This window comes from Haliotis rufescens, unplaced genomic scaffold (genome assembly GCF_023055435.1).
Source record: "Haliotis rufescens isolate VD_foot unplaced genomic scaffold, xgHalRufe1.0.p SCAF_22, whole genome shotgun sequence".
NCBI lineage: Eukaryota > Metazoa > Mollusca > Gastropoda > Lepetellida > Haliotidae > Haliotis > Haliotis rufescens.
The window spans coordinates 1867964-1894207 of record NW_025963913.1 but is presented as its reverse complement, the minus strand read 5'-3'; the positions used below and the strand labels follow the sequence as shown (position 1 = coordinate 1894207).

The 26244-nt window shown below is 38.3% G+C and overlaps 2 protein-coding genes across 3 annotated transcripts in view; both read left to right on the top strand.

Annotated features, from left to right (window-relative positions):
* The window catches only part of LOC124122006 (multiple epidermal growth factor-like domains protein 10), a 173190-nt gene extending 157010 nt beyond the window's left edge, over positions 1-16180 (top strand). Inside the window, exons 7-16 of one of the 2 annotated variants that reach the window (XM_048401424.1) lie at positions 591-728; positions 846-983; positions 1404-1541; positions 1617-1751; positions 1901-2035; positions 3251-3385; positions 3535-3669; positions 11932-12066; positions 12688-12808; positions 13313-16180. In XM_048401424.1, coding sequence (XP_048257381.1) covers positions 591-728; positions 846-983; positions 1404-1541; positions 1617-1751; positions 1901-2035; positions 3251-3385; positions 3535-3669; positions 11932-12066; positions 12688-12808; positions 13313-13472 — 1370 coding nt within the window. In that variant the 3' untranslated portion in view covers positions 13473-16180. The remainder of the gene's footprint in view (positions 1-590; positions 729-845; positions 984-1403; positions 1542-1616; positions 1752-1900; positions 2036-3250; positions 3386-3534; positions 3670-11931; positions 12067-12687; positions 12809-13312) is intronic. The other variant, XM_048401423.1, reaches the window with a different exon arrangement.
* Positions 16181-24703: 8523 nt separating this feature from the next.
* LOC125383205 (receptor-type tyrosine-protein phosphatase alpha-like) overlaps positions 24704-26244 on the top strand; it is a 31236-nt gene continuing 29695 nt past the window's right edge. Inside the window, exon 1 of the mRNA XM_048401422.1 lies at positions 24704-25310. Within this exon, the coding sequence (XP_048257379.1) occupies positions 25296-25310 (15 nt within the window). The 5' untranslated portion in view covers positions 24704-25295. The remainder of the gene's footprint in view (positions 25311-26244) is intronic.

Sequence of the window (26244 nt, the reverse complement as noted above, 5' to 3'; positions counted from 1 at the left end):
TTAAAACAAATATTTATTATATCACAATTATTTGAAACCAGTCAAGAATATAACTAATTAATCTTGAACAATGATTCGTAGTAATATGTTTTCCACTACCTGTGACCCATTTTCATAATCTTCTACAATAGCTGACCTATTTACCCATGTAATTATAAGTGTACCAATTTAACGTGTTCTGGTCATTCACTAAGAGTTAACGTGTTCTTGTCATTCACTAAGAGTGGAGATAAACCTTCTGTGTTTTGAAATTTGAGGTTGTGTAACCAAAGATTGGCTACCTTATATTTTAATTTGGAATCAAATATCTTATCGTTATTCCCTAAATATATATCTGGTTTGCAAGAACAGCTGTATTGCAACATAGCTGACACTTGAAGGTAATCTACATGTACATAGAAAGCTGACAACATTAAATGATAGACATGTATAGTGTCCACATGCAGAAGCATGGACAATGTGCTGAAATGTGCCTGATATGGTGCTCACAAAATGACAAAAGTTTTACCCGTATCAGTCATACCTTAACTAAAGCGTGCCCTCGCTAAGTGTTTATATCCATTGACGGTTGTTACTGTTACTGTTTCCAGCATGCCCAGAGGGACGTTATGGTGCCAATTGTGCGTCTCAGTGTGGTCACTGTCTGGACACTGATGCCTGTGACAGGTTTACTGGAAAATGTCCAAGTGGATGTCTGTCGGGATGGTTCACAGATCTCTGTTCACAGGGTAGGTACCCACTTTTAAACTACTTCGATGTCCTTTTAGTGTTTGAGTGAGCATGCTCTTGCCGCGCCTCATATTACTAGAGTTTTCAAGTACTAAAGTAACTGTTTCTATGGACAGCTTGTCAAGATGGCTTCTATGGTATCAACTGCTCCTCCCAGTGCGGAAACTGCCTAAATGGAGATGTATGTGCCAAGACCACAGGAACATGTCCGAGAGGATGTGCACCAGGGTGGACCAGTGATACGTGCTTGAGTTGTGAGAATATATACAGGATTATTGATCATTTTTAATACATTCATGCACAGCCTGTATTCAGTCAATATTATGGAATGTGGTTATGTTTACATTTATTTTTAAACAGTGTTTCGACTAACGTATTCATACATCTTTTTACTCTTAAAAACGATGAACACATTTTATATTTGGAAAAGCAGCAGTGTAAAAATTCAAGCAATCTTATCATTCATAACACCGATCTACATTCAAATATTTGCACATGAAATAAGAACGTTTGTTTTCGTTGTGGGAAATGTATACGGACAATCTGATAAGATATGACGGACATACTTTGCCGTGATATCTTATATTCACGAGATAAACCTTTGTACTCGTGTCCTCCGTGACAATCGCAAGATGAGAATTTGTAACGTATGGTGGATGTTCATTTCATTGCAGCATGCAGAGACGGACATCACGGTGTCAACTGTCGATCTCAGTGTGGTCACTGTCTGGATACAGATGTCTGTGACAAGGGGACAGGGAAATGTCCTAGAGGATGTCAGCCTGGATGGTGGTCAGATCTCTGTTCACAGGGTAGGTACTTGTTCTCCACTATTTTCAACAAACCTGAAACTTTGTATTTTTGTTGAGGATGACAAATGCTTACAGTTTGCAGTGACGGTCGCCATGGACACCACTGTCAGTCCGAGTGTGGTCAATGCAAAGGAAACCTGCCTTGTAACAAGATCAATGGAACATGCGACCAGGGATGTCAGCCAGGGTTTCAAGAACCCACTTGTAAAGGTGGGATTCATCTTTAATGTGATGGCTGTTATTGTTCTCTCTTTTTAAAGAAAACCACTCTCCTTTCCCCGGTCGCTTATATAAGGCGACCTTGTCATTATCTCATAAAAGTAAAGATATCAGAAACATTTATGTCGTCTACTCACTAGAATGCGTTGATGGTATGTACGGGGATGACTGCATGTCACGATGCGGTCAATGTAAAGACGCCCTGACCTGTGATAAGTCCAGTGGGGAGTGTGCTGAAGGATGTCAGGGCAACTTCATGGAGCCCTTGTGCCAAGGTAAGTCACAACGGTCAAGCTGGAAAAATAATAAACATAAACGTTTTCTTTCTTTTATATTTTAACGTCGACCTTTCACAAATTTTGGTTAGTCATGATCATCCTGATAATTGATGAGTAAATCAATATTGTACGAATACTTTGTTTATTATATTGAGTACATGCTATGACATTAAAGATAAAAATGCGTCAAATTGTGAGATCACACTACTTACGTTGGCGTATATCCTTGACTATATCATCCACATATAACTTAGGTATGCCTCAGCATTTCATTGCTCTATTTGGTTACGAAGTGCGCTGTTGCAGTGTGTCTTAGTCTTGTGAGAGGAACATTGATATTTTCAGAATTCCCGAGACTGCAGCGACCTTTTACGGTAGAATATCTGTTAGATAGTACATAGCCATATTAGGATTAGACAAAGTTTACGTTTCTTTTTATGCCAAACTAAGAGTTCCCAGGTAATTTTACAATGCAATAAATGTCAGGGGGCATACTGACATGTCAGTAGACCAGTTACAATGTTAATGGCAATTGTTCTAATTTCTTGCTCTGTAGCATATTTCTATGCTGAGCAAACTTCAAAAGAAATGTTTGGGCCGAGACATTATGCCAATGCCGACTCTGTTGCAAAACGAATATATTTTAAACGTTGTTCTTTACTTACATGCAGCAGAATCTCTGCACTTGAACACAACAGACGTAATTCAAAATTAGACCCGTGAAGATCCGAGGTAGAATAGGTTTTCAGCAACCCATGCTTGCCGTAAAAGGCAACTACGCTTGTCGTTAGAGGCGACTAACGGAATCGGTTGGTCAGGCTCACTGACATGTCAATCACTGGATTGTCTGCTCCAGACTCAATTATTTACAGACCGCCATCATATAGCTGGAGTGCGACGTTAAACAACAGACAACAACAATTCAAAATTATGATATCGTTTTTATTATCGTGGCGGGAGTACTGCTGTGTGAAGTCGGGCAATAAATACTTACTTTTTTGCAAATCGTGTGAATGGCGAGTGCTACCGGTTAGGCAGGACATGCTTACCATTTTCTTGAATATTGGCTCCCCGTCACGGAATACAATACGATAGTTTTCTAACGCTGTAAAGTTTGATGATAAAGTGCGATTAGTTGATGGATTGTTGAGTGATCAGGTTGAAACAAACCCAAAACTTTGTCTTTTTGTTGATGACGACAAATGCTTACAGTTTGCAGTGACGGTCGTCATGGACACTACTGTCAGTCCGAGTGTGGTCAATGCAAAGGAAACCTGCCTTGCAACAAGATCAATGGAACATGCGACCAGGGATGTCAGCCAGGGTTTCAAGATCCCACTTGTAAAGGTGGGATGCATCTTTAATGTAAAGGCTGTTATTGTTCTCTCTTTTTAAAGAAAACAACTCTCCTTTCCCCGGTCGCTCATATAAGGCGACCTTGTCATTATCTCATAAAAGTAAAGATATCAGAAACATTTATGTCGTCTACTCACTAGAATGCGTTGATGGTATGTACGGGGATGACTGCATGTCACGATGCGGTCAATGTAAAGACGCCCTGACCTGTGATAAGTCCAGTGGGGAGTGTGCTGAAGGATGTCAGGGCAACTTCATGGAGCCCTTGTGCCAAGGTAAGTCACAACGGTCAAGCTGGAAAAATAATAAACATAAACGTTTTCTTTCTTTTATATTTTAACGTCGACCTTTCACAAATTTTGGTTAGTGATCCTGATAATTGATGAGTAAATCAATATTGTACGAATACTTTGTTTATTATATTGAGTACATGCTATGTCATTAAAGATAAAGGTTCATTCTCCACTAAGTTTGAATATTTACATAATTAGGTGTCTTTGTGTCATCAAAAAAATGCACGCTGAGTTATGTATGGCAAATTGTTCTTAAAATGTGTATGGTAGCCCTATATATTAGGAGCACATCAAAATCCACCTGTATTGATGATATGAAAGCTATATGATGACCAAATGTAACCTTATTTGTCATTATTTATCGTGTCACCGGTTACATGTATCTCAGTGTAAACGCCCTGGTGGGATTATTTTACTGATTATCTGTGACTGCAAGTACCTAGATTTGGATAAACATTGCAATAAATAAGTTTTATGAACAATTGAGCCGCAAATCCGGGAAGTTTGGAATTTTTTCACTTCAATTTCTATGTCTTAACATACCCGACCAGATGCGTTACTCTATTTGAGATTCCTGTTAAGAAATACATGAAAACATTGGGGTATTGCTGATAGGGGGTTTGTGTAGGTTATAATATTGACTAGATCGTTGCAATAGCACTTGGGTATTTAGCTTGCGGTCAAAAGCACTGGTGGTCAATGTTTTGCTGAGAAAAGGAAAGGTACTTGAGATTTTGACCAGATAAGTTACCACAATACCAAATATAGAGCCACGTGTTACCGAATAACTACACTGAATAACTACACATACCACTTGGCCTTATTTTACATTTCTTTATTAGCCAAACCAGATACGTTCCAACCAGATACGTGACCAAAATCGGAAATTTGAATTTTGCGCGTTAATCAGTCTCGGCAGCAGCGTGATTTGATGAGATGTCGTCTGCTAGCACACTTCCGGCTGTCAATAGAAATAACAAGACACAATTTGGCAACACTTGGTAAGTATCCATGTTAATCTTAACTACCTAAATGTCATCTTTCATTTGCACTGAAAGGAAGGTATACCTTACTTCTTTTGCAATAGTTTTGTCATCTGTTCCAATCACTAATTTGAAGTAGATGCACAATTTAATTTCCGTTGAGGGGCAGTTATGCTGTGATAGACAACTGATGGTAACGTATCTGGTTTCACTGGTAACGTATCTGGTATCATTGGTAACGTATTTGGTTTAAGACAATTACCAATTGATTTTGGGATTTTAACAGATTTTAAGATGATTTTATGGAATTGTGTTATGTTATATAATGTCAATGCTTCATTTCAGGCCAATCATGAGCAAGTCACGTGCAGAGATCCAAAAAGCTTACCGGGATCGCAAGAAGCAAAATGACATGACTTATATGGAAAAGGAAAGGCTCCGACAAACCAAATATCGGGTTCATGTTGGCATGCTGACAAAGGCGAAGTTAAAAGCTCGTCGTTTCATAGATAAAGAGTACTCCACGAGGTACAGGTTGAAAAAGCAGAAGCGCAAGCAGGCAGTTGCAAATGCAGTCAATGTTGTGGAACCAACTTCATCACATGGGTCACTTCAATCCAGCGATAGTACCCAATCAGCTGAAGTCACCAGTACATCTGAGTCTGTAACTTCATCCACTCTGAAATCTCCACAGACAAGATCACGGGGGACAAACCGTTTGCTTGTGCAACTTCCATTCCCTGTGAGATCTCCGACTTGTATGCGACGATCCAAGGCACTGGCACGGGCAAGAAATGAAATTTGTAAATTGAAGTCTCAACTCGAAACCCATCAGAAAAGTTCAAGGCGTTTCCAAAAACGATATGAACGACTGTTAAAGCGCAAAAACAAAATGGTACCTGGATGTACATCGGACAACAAAGAGGTACTTACTCCCAAGTCCAAGACATTACATGACATTAAAAAGTCTGGGATTAGCCCCCGGTCATTGCCAAAATCAGTGGTCCGTCAGCTGCAGATTGGAAACTCATTGGTGTCAGAAATTAGAGCTGCCCACATGGAAAACACTTCACAGAAGCAAAGATCATTCGTCAACACAGTTATTAGTGGCCGTATTGTGAAGAAATATAGATGTATTAGATACCTAACGAAAGCTACAGGCATAACACGCCACGAATTCAGTGTAACAGGAGGCAAGAAATTGCTCATTACATCTAAGCGGCAACGGTTGACACACTTGAAGATGAAACTACAACATCAAATCACTTCTTTTTTGGAGAAGGATGAGATCAGTAGGTGTATGCCTGGGAAAAGGGATGTCACAAAATCAAATGGCGAGAAGAAACAAACAAGAATCTTGAACGATTATCTTGGTAACACACATGAACGGTTCCTGGCAGACTATCCTGATGTAAAGATATCCTATTCGGCTTTCTGTAAGATGCGCCCAAAGCACATCCAAGTCACATCTCTGTTATCAAGGAACAAGTGCCTGTGCACGAAGCACCAGAATATGGCTTTAAAGCTCAAATGCCTCTCATCACTAGGTATCAAAACCTCGCCTAATCCAGAAGTTGTTGGTAGGTCGGTGTCTCTTGATGACATGAAGGACATGTTGACAGGTGTTCAAGATGATGTGCCAGTTGAATATGAGGAATGGAGAAGTGTTGAGGTTGGAGGCAAGAAAAAAATGAGAATAGTAAAGGTTTCTCAAAGCAAAGATCAATTTATTCAAATGATGTTACAGCAGTATCAGATGTTCTTGGAACATATTGCCCGTGTGGCTGATCAGTATAAAGCTCTGCATGAACTGAAATTGAATTTACCGGAAGATCACATTATCATCCAAATGGACTTTGCAGAAAATTTCCTATGTCAAACTAATGATGAGATCCAATCAGCATACTGGAATGCAACAGCAGCAACAATCCATCCAGTAGTGATTTACCACAAATCAATGCAAGGAGCATGTGAGCACACCAATCTTGCATTTGTGTCGGATGTGAATCATCATAATCCATCGGCTGTACTCGCAATATTGAAAAAGCTAGTCCCACATGTTCACAGCAAATTCAGCAAAGCCAAAGTGATCCACTACTGGACAGATAGTCCCTCTTCCCAGTACAGGAACCGGTTTATATTCACCATCATTTCACAGCATTTTGAACTTTTTGGTATAGAAGCTAGGTGGAATTATTTCGAGGCAGGCCATGGCAAGGGGCCATGTGATGGCATTGGCGGCACGTGTAAACGTATGGCAGCCCAAGCAATAAAGCAAGGAAAAACAACAATACAAGATGGTCGAGACTTCTACCAGTGGGCAAGACAAAATGAGAAATCAATAGAGTACCAATTCTACACTCAAGAGGACTATGATGAAGCGATGTTGTATCTTTCTAAGATGACAACTAAGCCTCTCAAAGGAACCATGAAGCTCCATGCTGTAAAGACCACTGGAGATGGTAAAATCAGCATCCGGGATACGTCTTGTTATTGTTTGGGATGTTTGCACTGGTCTACACCATGTCAAGGATGGACTTAACGTTCCCTGGTTGAACCAGTGAAAACCATCAACGATGTTGAAAGTGATCATGAAATTATTCAACCAAGTTCAACTGATGATGCTCCTGAATCAGATAATGTTGTACCTAACAATCTGGAGATTGTCCCACCATTCATTCCTACAGTAGGAGAGTTTGTTGCAGCTACCTACGACAATCACTGGTATGTAGGTAGAGTTCTTGAGGTAGATGCGACCGACTCGGATGCTTTAATAACATTTATGTCCAAGCATGACGCCAGTGGCAAAACCCATTTGCAGTGGCCCTCAAAATCAGATGAAATCTGGATCCCATTTAGTAAAATAATCATGTCTGTATCCGAGCCATTGCCTGTTGGAAGGTCAAAAAGGTACAGCACATTATCAACTGAAGATTCCGAATCCATCCTTCAGTTTGTAAATACGAAGTGAACAAATGGATTTCGCAGCCAGATACGTTACCATGTGGTGTAGGACTTTATTTTGTTAAATGCGGCACAGAATGTTTTCAACTTTTTTCTTAATACAAAGTGCCTAAAAATGATTCATTTGTGTTTACTTGTTCCAGTTGCCATGTTACATACGTTAGGAATGGTAGATGTTAGGCCAGATACGTTGCAATAATTGACTTTGCCTAATGTTCCTTTGAAACTACTGTCTTGAATACCAGGACATGAGTATTTTATACTAATGTGATTATAAAAGAAATACTTATCAGTTGAATTTTACTGTTATGGTTCAATATGTTCACTGTTTTGTCTTACCAGTCAAAGCATTGATAATGACCAGATACGTTACCGTTATTAAAACCATATTTGGGTCACTATTATTTCCCAAATTGCTGATGACTTCATGTTTCATCATTGACATGATATTGAACTTTAATTTAATGGTAAAAACAATCACACTCTCAAGCAGTTAAGTGTGTCGCATTCATAGAGGAGTAGAACTTCACAATATCTGTAAAGTCACTTTTTTTCATTGAGAAAACTACAACCAATTCCTTGTAACTGCAAGCAAGGTAGCGGTCACTGTGGTTGTTCTTTCATACTGCAGTTTACAATTTTTCTGAAAATGAACATAACGAATGAATGGATGTACTAATTAGTCAATCAATACAATGTTCTATAAATACATAATGTAACGTATCTGGTTTTACCCTAAATGGAAGGGTCGACTTTGTTACATTGTATCTTTGGACATATCACACCTAGCATGCATTAAATTTAGCTCTGTAACCATTGAACCTTATTGATTAATTATGTTGAATAAAAATGAAGACATTCATAAGTTTCATCGTGGTCAATTACTCATGCATAATGTGCAACTTTAGGGGAGAATGAACCTAAAAATGCGTCAAATTGTGAGATCACACTACTTACGTTGAAGTATATCCTTGACTATATCATCCACATATAACTAAGGTATGCCTCAGCATTTCATTGCTCTATTTGGTTACGAAGTGCGCTGTTGCAGTGTGTCTTAGTCTTGTGAGAGGAACATTGATATTTTCAGAATTCCCGAGACTGCAGCGACCTAAAAATTACGGTAGAATATCTGTTAGATAGTACATAGCCATATTAGGATTAGACAAAGTTTACGTTTCTTTCTATGCCAAACTAAGAGTTCCCAGGTAATTTTACAATGCAATAAATGTCAGGGGGCATACTGACATGTCAGTAGACCAGTTACAATGTTAATGGCAATTGTTCTAATTTCTTGCTCTGAAGCATATTTCTGTGCTGAGCCAACTTCAAAAGAAATGTTTGGGCCGAGACATTATGCCAATGCCGACTCTGTTGCAAAACGAATATATTTTTCAACGTTGTTCTTTACTTACATGCAGCAGAATCTCTGCACTTGAACACAACAGACGTAATTCAAAATTAGACCCGTGAAGATCCGAGGTAGAATAGGTTTTCAGCAACCCATGCTTGCCGTAAAAGGCAACTACGCTTGTCGTTAGAGGCGACTAACGGAATCGGTTGGTCAGGCTCACTGACATGTCAATCACTGGATTGTCTGCTCCAGACTCAATTATTTACAGACCGCCATCATATAGCTGGAGTGCGGCGTTAAACAACAGACAACAACAATTCAAAATTATAATATCGTTTTTATTATCGTGGCGGGAGTACTGCTGTGTGAAGTCGGGCAATAAATACTTACTTTTTTGCAAATCGTGTGAATGGCGAGTGCTAACGGTTGGGCAGAACATGCTTACCATTTTCTTGAATATGGGCTTTTCCCCATCACGGAATACAATACGATAGTTTTCTTACGCTGTAAAGTTTGATGATAAAGTGCGATTAGTTGATGGATTGTTGAGTGATCAGGTTGAAACCCCGACTGATCGTTATACAACAACCAGAGGTAACTATACAAATGTTTTAACATTTCTTAAATAATGTCATGATGTTGTTGTTTTTTCTCTTTAACTGAAATATCTTTGCCTGTAAAGACATATTGAATACAATTCTTGGACGAAAAATATGCAATTTCTCAAATACTTTATGACAATTTTTTTCCGGTCCGGAGGCTTTGTTCAGAAACATTTTATTATGTTTGTCCTTAATCTTGTTTTATATTAATATATTTGTTATTTCATGTACATTATGAAGGTACATATGTCTGACCATGTATATAATTCCCAGTACTTCTTGAATTCGAATTTGGGAGCATTTTCTGAAGTAATAAGGCTATTAAGCAAATTTTTTTCATTTATTGTTTTTAATATCAATGGAGATATTTCAATTTGTTTCAACTGATGAAATCTTGATGTGATTAGCCAAAATTGGAATGCTATAATTGGGCATCTTATTCCAATAGATACCCCACAATTCACACAAAAACATTGCATGTGACAACATCGATATACATGTATCAATAGCCTACCCATCGATGCATATAACAATAGCTGCCCATTAGAACTGTATACGTTCTATATCAGAACAGTGTTAGATGTCAGCCACTGGAACACTAGGACTGAACAAGCACTTATTTGCAACAGCTTACTAAACGTGGTCATATCTATTTCAGAATATGCACAATTAAGTAAAACATCCACTAACCACTGTTTTGCAAAGCTGAGCAGTCTCCCGTGTGGTTCTGTGCCAACTCAATTTCAGCTGAAGTACGGCGGCATTCAGCCACACCCCAGCATGATTTCGTTGACAGTGGGGTTGTGCCACCTGGCCATTTCCACCAGTAAATCATCAGGCTAATGGTGAACATAATTACAAAGGGGTTGTCCTGTGTGTTCATGCAATTCGTGATAGCACTGTCACTGTCAACAACTAGTTTGGGTTTGACAGACATGGTCAGTGAAGAGTACGGAAGTATGTGAAGAACAGCCTGGTCGAAGTTCGGGGTGAATATGTAGTAATATTACTTAGGTGAGGTGAGGTGAGTTGGGTTTAACGCCGCTTTTAACATTATTCCAGTTATTTCACGGCGTGTCAGCTTAATGTGGGAGGAAAGCCCGAAGTGATGCAGTTCTCAGACGTTTACCACTTCGGTGAAACCCACGAGCACGGGTATGGTGCTGACAAACCTGGAAACATAATCGGGGCGAACCGGGATTCGAACCAACAATCATAGGTTTCTGGCGTGCCGAAGGGACGCAACTGGGCCACCCGTGCCCCCATATTACTTAGGAGTAATTTAGTAAGTTCAACTTCAATATAAACAAAAACATGAATTTAATAATGTGTCATTACTCGCTCATGAAGAGTTAATCTTTTTAATGACAATAAGCTGATATTATAAGGTGTTTAAAAACCAAAGCGCGTGCTTTTTTACTGCCGTAACAAGTTTCGCAAACAAATATTGAAACCCTTCACATCCCAGGGACCATTCAACGACATTGCGTGTGGAGATGCCAGATCACTGAGAGAAGCTTATGCACACACGATGACCCCAGCAACCCTGTTGCTAGACTGACATCACATGGCAGTGTTTCGCGGGTGTGTCTTGCAACAAAATGTCACAAATTACGTCATTGGGTATTGTGAAGTGACTTTAAACGTTTTGGTGCCTGACCCTGTTCTATCGTAGCGCAACGACATCAGTAAGTCTATGTAAAAAAACAACAACAATAAAACAGCTTTAACGGCAAGTAATTCTATATTTGAGAAATAAATTAGATCAGGATTATTTATCACTGTCACTAGTCCTGCAACCACAACAATGGAAAGTGTTACATTCATGCAATATATGCAACATGTTGCTTTGAAATAAAATCAATATCTATGAAAAGTTATTTCATCACACTTTTTTAAAACAAATATTTATTATATCACAATTATTTGAAACCAGTCAAGAATATAACTAATTAATCTTGAACAATGAGTCGTAGAAGTATGTTTTCCACTACCTGTGACCCATTTTCATAATCTTCTACAATAGCTGACCTATTTACCCATGTAATTATAAGAGTACCAATTTAACGTGTTCTGGTCATTCACTAAGAGTGGAGATAAACCTTCTGTGTTTTGAAATTTGCGGTTGTGTAACCAAAGATTGGCTACCTTATATTTTTCATTTGGAATCAAATATCTTATCGTTATCCCCTAAATATATATCTGATTTGCAAGAACAGATGTATTGCAACATAGCTGCCACTTTAAGGCAATCCACCTACATGTACATAGTGAGTGAGTGAGTCATTATCTCATAAAAGTAAAGATATCAGATGAAACATTTATGTCGTCTACTCACTAGAATGCGTTGATGGTATGTACGGGGATGACTGCATGTCACGATGCGGTCAATGTAAAGACGCCCTGACCTGTGATAAGTCCAGTGGGGAATGTCCTGAAGGATGTCAGGGCCACTTCATGAAGCCCCTGTGCCAAGGTAAGTCATAACGGTCAAGCTGGAAAAATAATTAACATAAACGTTTTCTTTCTTTTATATTTTAACGTCGACCTTTCACAAATTTTGGTTAGTGATCCTGATAATTGATGAGTAAATCAATATTGTACGAATTCTTTGTTTATTATTTTACTATTCTTTAAAATGAGGGGACCGCCTCCGTAGTCTGTTGGTAGAGCGTCCGCCCGGAGAGCAGAAGGTCCGGGGTTCGATCCCCGGCCGCGTCATACCAAAAGACGTTAAAAGATGGTACTTGTTGTTACCCTGTCTGGCGCTCGGCTAAAACAAGGACTGGTCGGCTCGGAGTCAGTATACTGTGTCTGAGTGGGGTATCCATGTTAAACTGCGGCATGATATCTCAGTGTGATGGCACTATAAATCGGCATCAGTCCGGACTAGTACAAGCAGCCACACACACACGTGCATGCACGTCGCTATATTAGCGCAATAATCTTGGACGCGACGTTAAACCCAATTTCATTTCACCTCACCTTTAAAATGAACGTTGTAAGGCATATCAAGGCAGAAGTCCAATCTACTAAAAACATTGAGGAATATGAATTACTTACCAGTATTGTTTTTAAAACAAACAATGTTGTACAGAGTGTGTGTGTCCGGCAACACCAGGATGTTTAAACCGGGAAGCGCCAGTTGTAGCAACGCTCGTTACACTTCTCGTCTTGATGGTCGTCGCTCTGTTGACATCCATCTTTTACAACAGAAGGTAGGGGTCTAATACTGTGTAAAAGATAAAATATTATGAACTCGAAAAGAAGATTATTTGACAAAAGTTACTGATTTTTTGCCAATTATGCATTGGAGGCTATTTTGCATGTGCATTCCTATGCAGCACATTTCAAATTTCACACAGAGCTTCCGTTGTTTAGATCTCCCTCATCAAGTCATATACGTTTATGTACATTCATGTCAAGTATTAAAGGAATGTATCAATTGGTACAAACATATACGAATGTATTGGCGATAACGGTATTTATTATTTGAAGCATATTTTATTCAAAGGATTATTTATTAGGATAGATAAAAAGTCTGACTAAATTTTCTCCTTCAGTGGGATGTACGTACCATTGAGTGCATTTCGGTAAACATAATAACGTTTGCGTGCAATCAACCAGGCCAGTGGCTCCTATTTCATAAATGTAAATAGTTATACATATAACAAATCATCTTGAAATGTTTAACGTCACCAGCGTATTACTGTATATTTCAGACTGACGCGGCAACTGTCTGCTTCACTAAAGAAGGTTGAAGATAACTACATTTCTCTAGATGAGAAGACCAAAGACCCAGTTGTGGAAAACACATATGAACACATTGGTCATGTCAGTCCTTATGTTAATGCAGAGGAAGTCCATCAGGGCCGAATTTGAACTGAACACTTAAAAGCTACAAATACATGTCTGTTTAAAAGCAGAGTCCATTGTACGATTCCGCCAATGTCAAACATTTTCAGGTGTTTCAGAGTTTCAGGTGGACAATTTAATAGCCATGATATTTGTTTTTACTGGTGTCACGTGTGGTGGAAGATACGTTCACCTTTTCGCGAACACCTGTCCATGGTATGGTCAAAGTTTATAAGTCATTCATAAACACATGCCTATGATACGGTCAGAATCGTATAATGGACTCTTCTTTAAGTACAAATTCCTCATGGTTATTGAAGTGTTGTTTCGCTTTTATTAACAATACAGCTTTGACTGCTGTGTGCTCATTCTATGTGGTCGATTGGGACATGTGCTGTTCTGAACAGTTACCAGACTTTAAAACATAGTTCTACCACATGTACCTTGGACGAACAAATGTTTCATCATTAGAAATGTGCATGCATAAAAAATGTGTTCCTTATTGTCCGCATGAACCCATTCGAAACACACAGAGAAGTGGTCGAGGCTTCTTTATGACAAGGAACTGTTGAAATAATTTAGGTCACAGAATGTAAACGATGAATATTTTTAGCTGTGTATGTGTAGTTTGTTCAACATATCTCCTGGGACTATGTTGGTGAATAATATACAGCATGTTGAACACATGCTCCAGCGACAGTGTTGCTTACACATACAGGATTAAAATACGATATAAAAAATGATATAAAACATTCTTTTATTAACCATTCCCTATTCCCTATAGACTTGTACCATATGTTCCCCTGTTTTTTTCAGATGAACAATTGACTTGCTTTTGCATGTGTTTGTGACGAGTGCCACCGGGTGGCCAGGATAAGCTCACATTTTTGTGAACACATGGCATGATTTCTATTTGATGATGATTCATAAATACATAGTCGGAATCGTACAATCGACTCTGCTTTATGCAGAGATTTCTATTGGATATTGAGAGGGTTTTGTCGTTTATTTATATCTCTTTTTGATTTCATTGCTACACTCAGGGAGTGCATTTTGACCAATATAAGAATACTTATGAAAGAAGGCCTTCTTAAATGAATGTCGCATTACCTCTACTTGACCTTGTATCTTTCTTCCTGGTTGTCCTCATCGAGTTGCACGCTGTTCAGTCAGTTTCGTACGGTCTCTCCTTGATTAAATGGTAGTTTCTCTTTTGATAGAAGGTTGTAACTGATTTGATGAAATATGAAGTTGTAACATTATGCAATCATATTAATACTGTGTTTCTCACAACCAGCCATAACATATTTCATACATATATTATGTGGGTGGTCTATGAGGTGGCTGTTCCTTGAATCCGTCTGTATTCCTTTTTCATAAACATTTTCCCTTGTTCAAATTGAAAGATTCATAGGACTGTTTGTTGGAGCGAAAAACGAACAACATGTAACAATAACTTTTCCTCTTTTTCGCCAACGGATACAAATACATTATTTTCATTATATTTTCTATGTACATTGTGAACCCCTCAGTGCATATGTACAATTGTTATGGAGGCGAGGGATAAGCCTTGCGGATAAAGCATTCACTTGTCAAACTGAAGACCAAAGATACACAGATACAGTGTGTGAATCTAATTCCAAGTGTTCCTCGATATGATATACATTTTTTAATATTGCCCACAGCGATGCAACTGTAACTATATCCCTGCATTGAAATATTCATAAAATGTAAAACACCCTTCTTTAGTTTCATATCTGAGTTGCCATCGATACCTGCGAAAATGAAAGTACAAGACCACTGTATGTTTTGCTGAGACTAGGTCATATTATAGGATTTAAAAGACACAGAGGCGCAAATAAGGGATAGTCAAATAACCAGTTGATGCTCGATTTTGGTTTCTATATTTCAACATATATATGTCTCTTTGTGAAAAAACCAAACGTGTTTCATCAGAAAATTAATACGATTTTTAGAAATTGACTATTTTATATGGTAATATATAGTTGGTAGAGCTTAGTTTGTTAAAGGCCTAGGTGCATAGCAGTATATGCATAGATATTTGTCATAAATGTGTACCGTCATATCATGTGTTACTCATTCCAGGTCAGTAGCAGGTGTATTGGAATCATATTCTAGTACATGAATCCAAGTACACATTTTTGTGGGGTTTTGGTCTCATTTTTTAAACTGTGGTCCAGCAGCCTGACCAGTGAACACCAGTATGTTGTTTAACCTTGGTGTTTTTATCAAACATCATGATCAGTCACGACCTTTCTGACTGGACTGACCGTAGTCATTGGAATGAAATAATATCATGTTTGTTTACTTAGTCTGCCAGATCAGCGAGAAAATATTCATATGTCATTTGGCTTTTCTTATAAAATAACATGTTTATCTCATCTCGTGACGTGTCTCACAAATATCAGTTTTATCCAGTCACTCCATGAGACAAACATGTTATTTAACAATAAAAACAAAATATCCTTTACGTATTGAATTGTGGATTCTGGGATTGTCCTACTGGTATTTGTTTATGAAATATAAATATGACAAAATGAAAGCCCGGTAGTTGCTGCGTTCAATACAAAGATATCTAGAGCAGGTTATAGAAAGAGTCCAATAGTGTTTATTTTTATGATATGCTGTACGCTGAAATCAATTATCACATACTCATATATGCTTTTCATTCAAATATGCCCTATATCAATAAATTCGAAATAATATTTGTTATAGCGCCTTGTATTTGTCTATGAATAGTGTTTGACTTGTAGTATATATCAGGTAGATATTTTAACGAGATAATATTATTATTGAAACTCAACACAGGTACATGTACATGGACCTGTTAGCAGGCAGAGGACTTCGCTGGCATTCCGCGTTTGACAAGGAAAATGGAAATGCATAGTTATGAATAGAAATGAATAGTCATAATGACTATTCGATTATCTACAGTACGTTGTTAGACAACAAATATACAAACAAGATAATGTCCTGTTTAATTGCGACTAATGTGGACATGCCCCAAAGGCCGAGGTATTTGTTTAAATTAATTTGATTGAAGTTTTATAGTGTTCTTCTTCAACAATATTATTTTGAAGCAAAAGGTAGCCTGTGACAGCCATTACATTAGCAGCCGTCGCTTTAAGGTGGCGCTGTCACCTGTAACTCGCTGCTGAAATGTGTACATGCGCTGTGATGTGCTTTGAATGCAAATTAGCTGTCACAAATATTGAGATTGCCGCTTGGTTGCAGTTCACCCCATTTTACAGTTGATCTATGCGGATCCTTAACATATTTGCATCAGGCAATACACACATTCGCACATTATGTCATAGTTTAAATCAAATTATCTAAGGTGATAGGTATAGTTCCATTTCAATAATTATAATGTGAGATTAAGTAGATCAAATGGTGCAAGGGAAGCCTATGATTCCAGAAGGTGAGTGAGTGAGTGAGTTAAAGTTTCCCGTCACATCGGCAATATTTCAGCCATATCGTGACGATTTTCCAGAAGGTACTATGACAAATATGATATATATTGCTTCTTTGTATAACATAATTAGATTGAGTAACACTACATATTATCACATACAATTTAAAACGCCCGGCCTTCGCGGAAAGGGGAAGCGTGTCGTGCCCTCCCGTCAGCGCCCGCCATTCACAGACGTGCAGGGATTCTGCTACTTGTAAGTAGAGAACAGAATTTAAGAAATATGTTCGTTTTGCAATATAGTTTTAATGTTTCGGCCCAACATTTGTTTTGTAATTGACATAAATGCTACTGAGCTTACACTGAAACAAGGGGACTTCAGACCACCAGCTTAAACATCGACCAAATATGAAACGACAACGCCAGAGAATAACCAGTCTTGATTATCCGCCTAAACTTTCATTATTATGTTGTGGGGCACAGGTGGCCCAGTCGTCTAATAAATAAGGCGCAGCAATATTGCTAAGTGAGGCGTTAAACAGCAAACAAACATGAATGACAATAGTCGAACAATAGTGTTATCATATTGTTATTAATAAATATCGTTTACGAAGGTAACAGTATTTTGGCTAGTTCCAGATCATAGAAGTAATGACTGCTTTCACACATAAGCGACTAACAAATATTTTAATAATCTTAATAAAAATCCATAATCATAAGAAATATCCTCTACAAGAAGAATCCATTGTACGCTTCCTGCTTTATCAGAAGCATGTGTTCATGAAACACGATCAAAAAGTGATGATACCAGGTGCTCAGGAAAAGGTGAGCCTATCCTGCCAAACCGACGGACCTGCCACAAATACGTGCAAAGGCAGGGGGCACGGGTGGCCCAGTCGTCTAAGGCGCCGCGATTCGCTGTGCAGATTTGCGTCAGAAACCTATGTTTATGGGTTCGAATCCAGGTTCGTCTCGATTATGTTTATTGGTTTGTCAGCACCATACCGGTGCTCCTGGGTTTCACCAAAGTACTAATCGTCTGAGAGGCGAGGCGAGGCGAGGCGAGGCGAGGCATGTATCTGTGTGTATGTACAGATGTACTGTTTGTTCTAGTTCATACTAACGACATTGTTTATAGTGCAAACTCACTGAGATACCATGCCAGAGTGTTAACATAGATACCCCACTCATACACAGTATACCAGTCCTTGTTTTATCACCTTAATGCCGAGCACCAAGCACGGATACACAAAGTACCATCTTTCATCGTCTTTGGAGTAACGCGGCCGGAGATCGAATCACCGACATTTCACTCCACGGATAGACGTTCTATCCACTGGACCAACGAGGCTGTCGAATTAGACAGGGAAGTACTGTACATGCCATTGCTTTGTGAACACATTTTAGTTTTATTTATATGACAAATGTACACAGTTCTGTTGAGTCTGTTGAGTATTTAGTGTATGCACTACTTTAAGCATACATGAGATCAATACTTTATTGCACAATGATATCAGATCTCTCACATCATGGATTCAATGTTAACAATAATGATCTCACTGACATTAAACCAAATCTAAGACGGAAATAGGACCTTACTAGTAACACGATACAATGAGTGTGATCCGCCATACATGCACCTGCTATTGCTATCCTTCAAACTCCAATATAGTACACATACTCCGAAAACGAGACACGCCAAACGGACACGTGATATATAATCATAACAAAGTTAACAACATACTACCAATGGAATTACTCTTTACTTGTATTGTCACCATTGAATTTATCACCCTAGGAACTCATCTTACATATATTTTACTTATTAAAATCCAGAGTCCACACTTCGCCAAACACGTTGTATGGTGTAAGGCAGACAACTGCGTAAAGTGTAACAATAACGGTACAAACGTATCATTTATAAATTAATAAAGATGTTTACCTCCAAAATATGACCTTTACCAACACTTCCATCATATTCATTTTTTACAGAAATAGTTGTACTGTTGTGATTTTTAGGGACAGTTGAACCTCTACTTCAACAGCCCAATGTATCGTTCATCATCGTACATATGTGTACATAGAGATTATTATTCTGTTGATGTTTATCATGGTTGGCTGTTTGTTTATATCAGAGTAATTATCTATGTCAGCTCATTCGACAGAAAACTAAAACTTTTACATATACACAACACGGAATAGTTTGAATAATATAACACAATCACATTGTATTCATTACATCCATGTGACCTTATACAATTCACTTCCTTGTTGCCAACGCATAGACCCATGAAGTGCTATCGTATTTGAGCAACCGAGACATGTTCATGTGAATGGTGAGTACTACCTTTGGGCTGTTCATTTAATGTCATAATAATTAGCAAAATGTCATCATAAGAGTACATGACAGAAAGGTTTCAATTAGGAAAATATATATGACAATGAAGTACATACAATGTACATGTACATACGTGATATCTCTTTGTCTGCTAAATACCTGTATGATTGAATCAATGTATGGTATCATATCAAATCACATTTCTACTCTGTGTTCATAAGTGGTATATAAATGTATGTGTGTTTTCAAGAGACAGGGTCCATGTGAATTCTTGGATACAATAGGACCCAAGTTACATATGCTTCTCCTGTGAGGAGGCTAAAATGGATCGCTTGGTTAGACTTGGTGACCGCGTGTCATCGTTCCCCGATGGCGTTGGACGTTGCTCATAATAACAACCACTGGTTTATCTGGACCCAAGTGTGAATAGGCCGATGTGATATAGCATTGAGCCAAATCATCCAAGAAACAGTAACTATAGATCGTTCATATCGTGTCTTGAATAACACATACACGCCATTGTGAATGAAATTCTCTTTATTGCAGCAGTAATAGGATGGTTTGTGTTACAGCAAAGTCGGTTTCGCAATTTAACTTTATATTATCTGCCTGGCTTTTTACATTATATCAATGATCTCATTGTTCTGGCTACGGCCTCCGCTTACCTTGGGGTCACTTATCCGGGTCAACTACATGCAGACGATACAACCATTGTTAGTAGCTCTCCATCAGCACTGCAAAATCTGTTAGATGTTGCCCATAATTATGCGTGTAGATGGCATCTGGTTTACATTGCAAATAAAAGTGCAGTCGTAGTATTTTCGCTCTGTAAATATAGATGAATTTGACCCTTATGTGTCCTCCGGAAAGATAGATTTGCCACACAAGAATTCTGTAAGGTGTGCTTGGGTATGCCTTGGTAACAGTATCTCAGTACTTGAATGCTCGCAAACTGCAGGTGAAAAACTGAAAAGACTTATCAATGTAAACCAAAACAATGGTTTGTATTTCGGTGGGTTGAACCCAATTGCAGCCGTGCGAATATTTCAGCGTGTTGCCTTATATGGATGCAGTGTATGCGGGCAAATTACTCACAGAAAGTATGAATTGCTGGAAATACCACAGCGCTACTTCAGTATAAAACTACAGGATCTACTAAGATTTACATCAAGTCAAGTTGTATTGTATAGTCTAGATCTTATAACCTTTCAGGCATTCATTTATAACCTCTCTTATTTGGTAACCTGTGTCGATCTAGCTCTGATTTCTATTTTATACATATATTAATTGGCTTACTAAAGCAATATAAATGAATTGTCAAAAAAATGTGTTATAAATCTCCCTGTTTCAACATGTTGCGCCTTGTTCATAAATACGATCTTTTCCATGTCTTGAGTGATTGCATAGCTAGCTGTAATGTTCCTTGTAAATGTAAACGGACTCGTCTTATGAATGAAAAGATACGAAATGCAGATTCTTTAATGCTTATGAGACAAATGTGCGATCGAAAGGACCTGTTAGGATATATTAGTACCAGATCAGAAGGTCACCACAGGATTTGGCAACTTTCTTTACGCTTCCCTTAAAGTTTTGTGTTCTGTCTAATATACTGTATGGTAGAATCTCGAAACTGTAGCCCATGACATTGTCAAACATATTTTTTGTCGTCATGTACTATTAATATGCAAGAAAGAAATGTCATGTTCGAAACTATTTTTGATAATACCGATGCGAATTGCTTTGTTGACCTTTGGTCGAATGATGATGATGATGATGATGTTATCATGTCTTTCATAGGCGGACTGCCTGATTGCATGAAGACCTTGAGCCTGATATATGGGACGAAACCATGTTACTAGTTTCTTATTATATACAAGTGCCAGCATGGGTATCTAGAACCACTCCAGTTGGCGAGGACATGTCTGGAACAGGGTGAATAAGGACAGACACACTTTCTTATAGCTGTACTGGGTAGTTAAATTGTAAACTGCGTTCAAAGTTTATGTCCACCCTTATAACATATATTCTAATACATAAGGCGTCGAAGACAATAAGTGTTAAAAACTAAAATGACCAAAGGTATTTCTGAATGAATCGCTGGCAGATAAATATTACGTGCAAAACATGAACAGTGCATCTATATCTTAAAATCTGGCATAACTTCTGGAATGCATTAGTGATGTTTTAGTTTCACATACTTATGTCTATTTCTCTATTCGTTAACGAGGACGTCTCAAGCTGGATAATCTCTGTAGCAGTGACCCTTGGCACGTTGCGGATATTCAATGTGGTCGGGGCAACTTTTTACAATGAACAGTAGTAAAAGTTGCCTCCTTCATAAATAATAATATGTTTTCGAGCTTGAATGAAGGTTCTTTTATTCGTCATCCTATGAGAATTCTACGCTTAACCTCCTATTCCATTGCACATTGCGTCTCAACTATATATTATGACGCCGAAGACCTGGGTTCGATTCCCGATTTTAAACTGATATCTTTCCCTTACATGATACAAAGTTTATTGATTGCTTTACAAAAACTAAAAGGGACAAAGTAATGTTGTTCACTGATTTCATTCCGTTTCTTCCAGTATATTTGAATGTTTTATATCAGACATGTCCTGTTTCATTAGCAAACCAAATACCTTAAAAAGGATTTTCCTGATATCGGTGTTGTAATGACGTGACCTTGACGGATTCAATGAATGACATGTTTATCTACGAAATCTGCTGTTTGCACAGATGAATGCAAACCTTCCGTGTCAACATGTGAGTGGTACCATGGACACTTAATACGATCCTTATTTAGTGTTTTTGGCCATATATTTCTGTTGCTGAAACACATGAGGAAAAATATCCTCAGTGGGCGCAATGTACACTATATCCTGGTAGTGTGTTTGGACACATGATATGTATGTTGAAAGTCATACAATACAGTGCTTTAAAATTTCAGACGCGGCGCGCCAGTGTCCATTCATGTATTAAAGTGGACGCTTTCTGTATCTTTCTGTATTTTGGCAACATACAAAAAGAAAGAAAGTCTACTGATACATATCGGGAAATGAGCTTGTCAGAAGGCGATGCTTTCAAAAAGTACATAGAATAAACATGTGTGAATTGTTGGACCTCCTGATCGCCATTTATGTGATATTACCGAGCCAAGCCTTCGAAATAAAAATAAATCTTATCTCTATGGTCCTTGTATTTTTGTTGTGATAGAGATAATATGAATACTTCATTGTCGATTATTATATTTTCAAGTGCTAGAGAAACAGGCAACAGTCAAATATAAAATCAAACAACGAATTTCTTATTCATACACATTCCTGCTTTCAGTGACGACTCGTGTACTTTGATATGTAACATTCATATGCACACAGAATAGCGGGTTGATCGTTTTCATCCACGAGGAAATACAGGTAAGAATTGGTCTTCAGTAACCCATACTTGTCGTAAGAGGCGACTATCAGGAACGCGTGGTCAAACCAGCTAACTTGTTTGATGCATATCATCGTATTCCAAGTGCGTAGATCGATGTTCATGATGCTAACACTAGATTGTCCGGTTGAGACTCTAATAGTTGCAGACCACCCTCATCTAGCTGGAATACTGCTTTGTGTACACGTGGCGTTAAAGTCAAACTATCTTTTGAGCTTACTCTGCATACATAATTATTTAAAATGCATCGACTTTGTCTTTCATCGAGATTGAAATAAAAGAGACAAAACGCTTTTCACAATCAAGAGAAATCTCTTCAAAAAGCCAGTATCTATTGTACAAATCCGACTATGCAATAGGCATGCTTTTATGAGCGCTATCAAATATAGACAATCCCATGTTTTCTAAAAAAACTGTGTGTATCGTGTCTCTGCGGTGTTGCCGTCACAAGCACATGGTACGACAAGTTAAAAAACATATGGTACAAGTAGAAATCGGGAATTGCAAAGGACATCCTTTTTATCACTGATGTGTCAGATTTAGAGATGTCCTCCACGTGTCAACCATAAAACGTTTTGAAAGCTTTACTAAGGCCTTGAAGCAACTTCTGACCAAGAGTCGCATGACGCTCATTGAAATCTTCGTAGAAAGAGCATACTCGAATGTACCTTAAAAGTTGTGAAAAGTAGACACCAAAGGCTGGATCTTCTTGAATACTGCTAGACACAAAGGGAAAGATGACTTTTCATAATCATGTAGTTGTTTGTAAGCTTTTATGCATAGATCTACCATGAAACAGATGAGGCGTTTTCACTGGTGTCTATTGTTTCTAGTTCAGGTGAGTACATGGTTGATGGGGAATTGGCTATTTGACCATTGTTGAACGACATCAGATTTACGATATACCTGAGAATTTAAGATGATCTTGTTTTGTTTTTGTTAATCAGAGACAAATTCCGATTCATATCAACAAGGAGGGGAGAACTAGTGCCCATGTCGATGCCAACCCTAACTGTCACAATTATGTTATTTTTCTAGTCATTTATCAAAAAGAATTCAACATGGTCTCTTTCAGTGATTATAAAGCACGTCTTTCGCTGCATTAACTATTATAGTTAATCTTTGTGACACGGATATGTTGGTACTTTTTTGGACCCAATGATATATCTCTCTCATTGTACGGAGTTCATTATCCCCCGCTACGAATTGGTAAGGGGATATATGAATGGGTGCTGTCCGTCCGTCCTTCCTCTTGTCCGCCACGTTACGTTTCCGGAGCACAACTCGGAAAGCGTTTAATAATATTTTATGACGAAACTTTGCATTCGTATAAAACACATGCTGAACTGGTGCCTTTATTCCGTTTACCATCCAACCTTCCGACTTTGGATCCGGCCCAGACACCTTCCGAAAACCTTCTGGAAACCTTCCCCCAAAATGTAAAAAACTGGAGGATGCATTTAGTGCGAAAAACCTGAAATACTTTAAAACATTTTTTTTAAAGTTTCCTTGTTTCCTTGGCAGCAAGTTGGAAGTAACTCAAATACAGGTTACTTTCATAACCAGAGCGTAACTTGAAACCCTGATGGGTTGTTGTGTTCATTTCCGGATCAAATATCCATATTTTTTCATACAATATCTATGAAACTTTCAACCCATATTAACAGAGCACTGAAACTGTCATACTATTTTAGATTTTCTACAAAAAGATGTACGCGAAGATGTCTGAGAACCGTTATAATAATTACCTGATCGAAAATACCACTAGACAACGGAACTTGTATAAGAATGGTGAAAAATGGATATGGTGAAAAACCAACACAAATCACAATTTACAAGTGGCACCCGACCCAGCCTACTTCCTCGCTGTGAGGTTAATTGATTGTTTTACAAAAAGTTCCAGTGAGCTTGTCAAGACGTATGCCGTAATGTTTTTGTTCTGGAGTTACCCTCCCTTTCTCCGCGTATATATACTACTATATGAACAAATATAATTCTAATGTGCCCAATGGTGGGGGATGATGCTAATATAACACAGTTTTTTGGTTGAACTTTGGAATGGATGTTTTCAGGTTTTAGAGTCAAGCCAAAAACTGATGCGTGAATTTTGCAGATTCCATCCTCAGTTAACGTTCTGGCCTTACAGGATGCATTATTTGAAGAAACACGAAAATGGCAAATTTGGTGCTCCAAGACTCCAGCAGCAGCAAATACCTCCATATCAACAATGTTACATCTCATAAACAAGATCGCCACCGCATACTGACTGCCATGTTGCGCATGAAAAACTGTACCGCATGTCTGTGTTGATGAATGGGGTGGCGTGTGTGCATTATGTTGAAAAGAGACATTTATACAGCCTATAAGGATAAACATATTCTATAGCGTCAATGCATAGTTTGTCTACAGGTGAAAGAGATCTAGATAGGTTGGCCTTGTTTGTTAACTTATGTTTGTTCGTTGTTCACCAGGTCCCTCGGAATCTGAACAAATGTCAAACGAGCCACCTTAAATGCAAACAACAGCTGAATATCTGTCGAGATTTGAAATACACACTGACATTGATCATGTGAACTTTAACTGTCACACATAATTCCCTTCCTGGTTGCCGACACCTGTAGTTACATTGAGAACGAATGCGGTATGGTCATGTGTGAAGTGAGTACTCATTTTGATCATTTAATTTTACTGCGATTCATTGAGTATACTGGTACATGATTATGGTAGTGGTATGCGATTTTGTATCTACATATCCATGAGATACTATGTGTGTCCTTTGTCATAACATTACGCTTTTACTTTGAAATGACCAGATGATAAGCACCTTCATATCATCGTTTATTATCCAACGAGTCCTTTATAATCTGCTCGTGATTACAGCTGATTGTAAACAATCGAGGATCATATTTCAACTAGCTTGTCGTCTCTCCGAACTCAAAGGTTAATTCTTTCTGTAAACATTACACGTAAACACGAACAACGTCTGTCAAAGTATCCACTGAACACATGTAGCACAGAGACATTGCATTCTTGTAAGCCCTCAATAGACTCCCTGTGTTTACTTCTAATCTGCACTCCAGTGACATATCATTCCACGGTCAGGGTGACCTAGCATAGTAATGCAATACATGTGACATGCCTCAACGGAGACCTTTCACGTTTTGAGCTTTCTGGTGTATATTTACTCGGTTTGGGACAACATGCTAATAATTGTCAGTTGGTGATGTCGTGAGCAGATAACTTTGAGTATGATGTCAAACGTAAAATACTTCCCCACTTTTAGACTTTGACATAACTTTACTTTGTGCAAAAACTGGAACTTTATCGAGAACAATATTTATGTCTCTTTTATGCTCGATAAGTCTGAATGAGAAATGTTGATGACCAAGATAAACGTGCGCCAAGTTCCTCGCGAGTTGATCCTTACAATGCATGGTACATGACGCAACAGGTCTTTCCCGCTCACGTGCACGTCTTTAGTACACACTGATTAAGAAGGACACAGGCTTTTTCTATTTTCCGTTTTCGTCTTTGGCGCCGCAGTTCTCTTTGCATAGTAGCGTCCCTTGCGCACACCAGGAACCTGTGATTG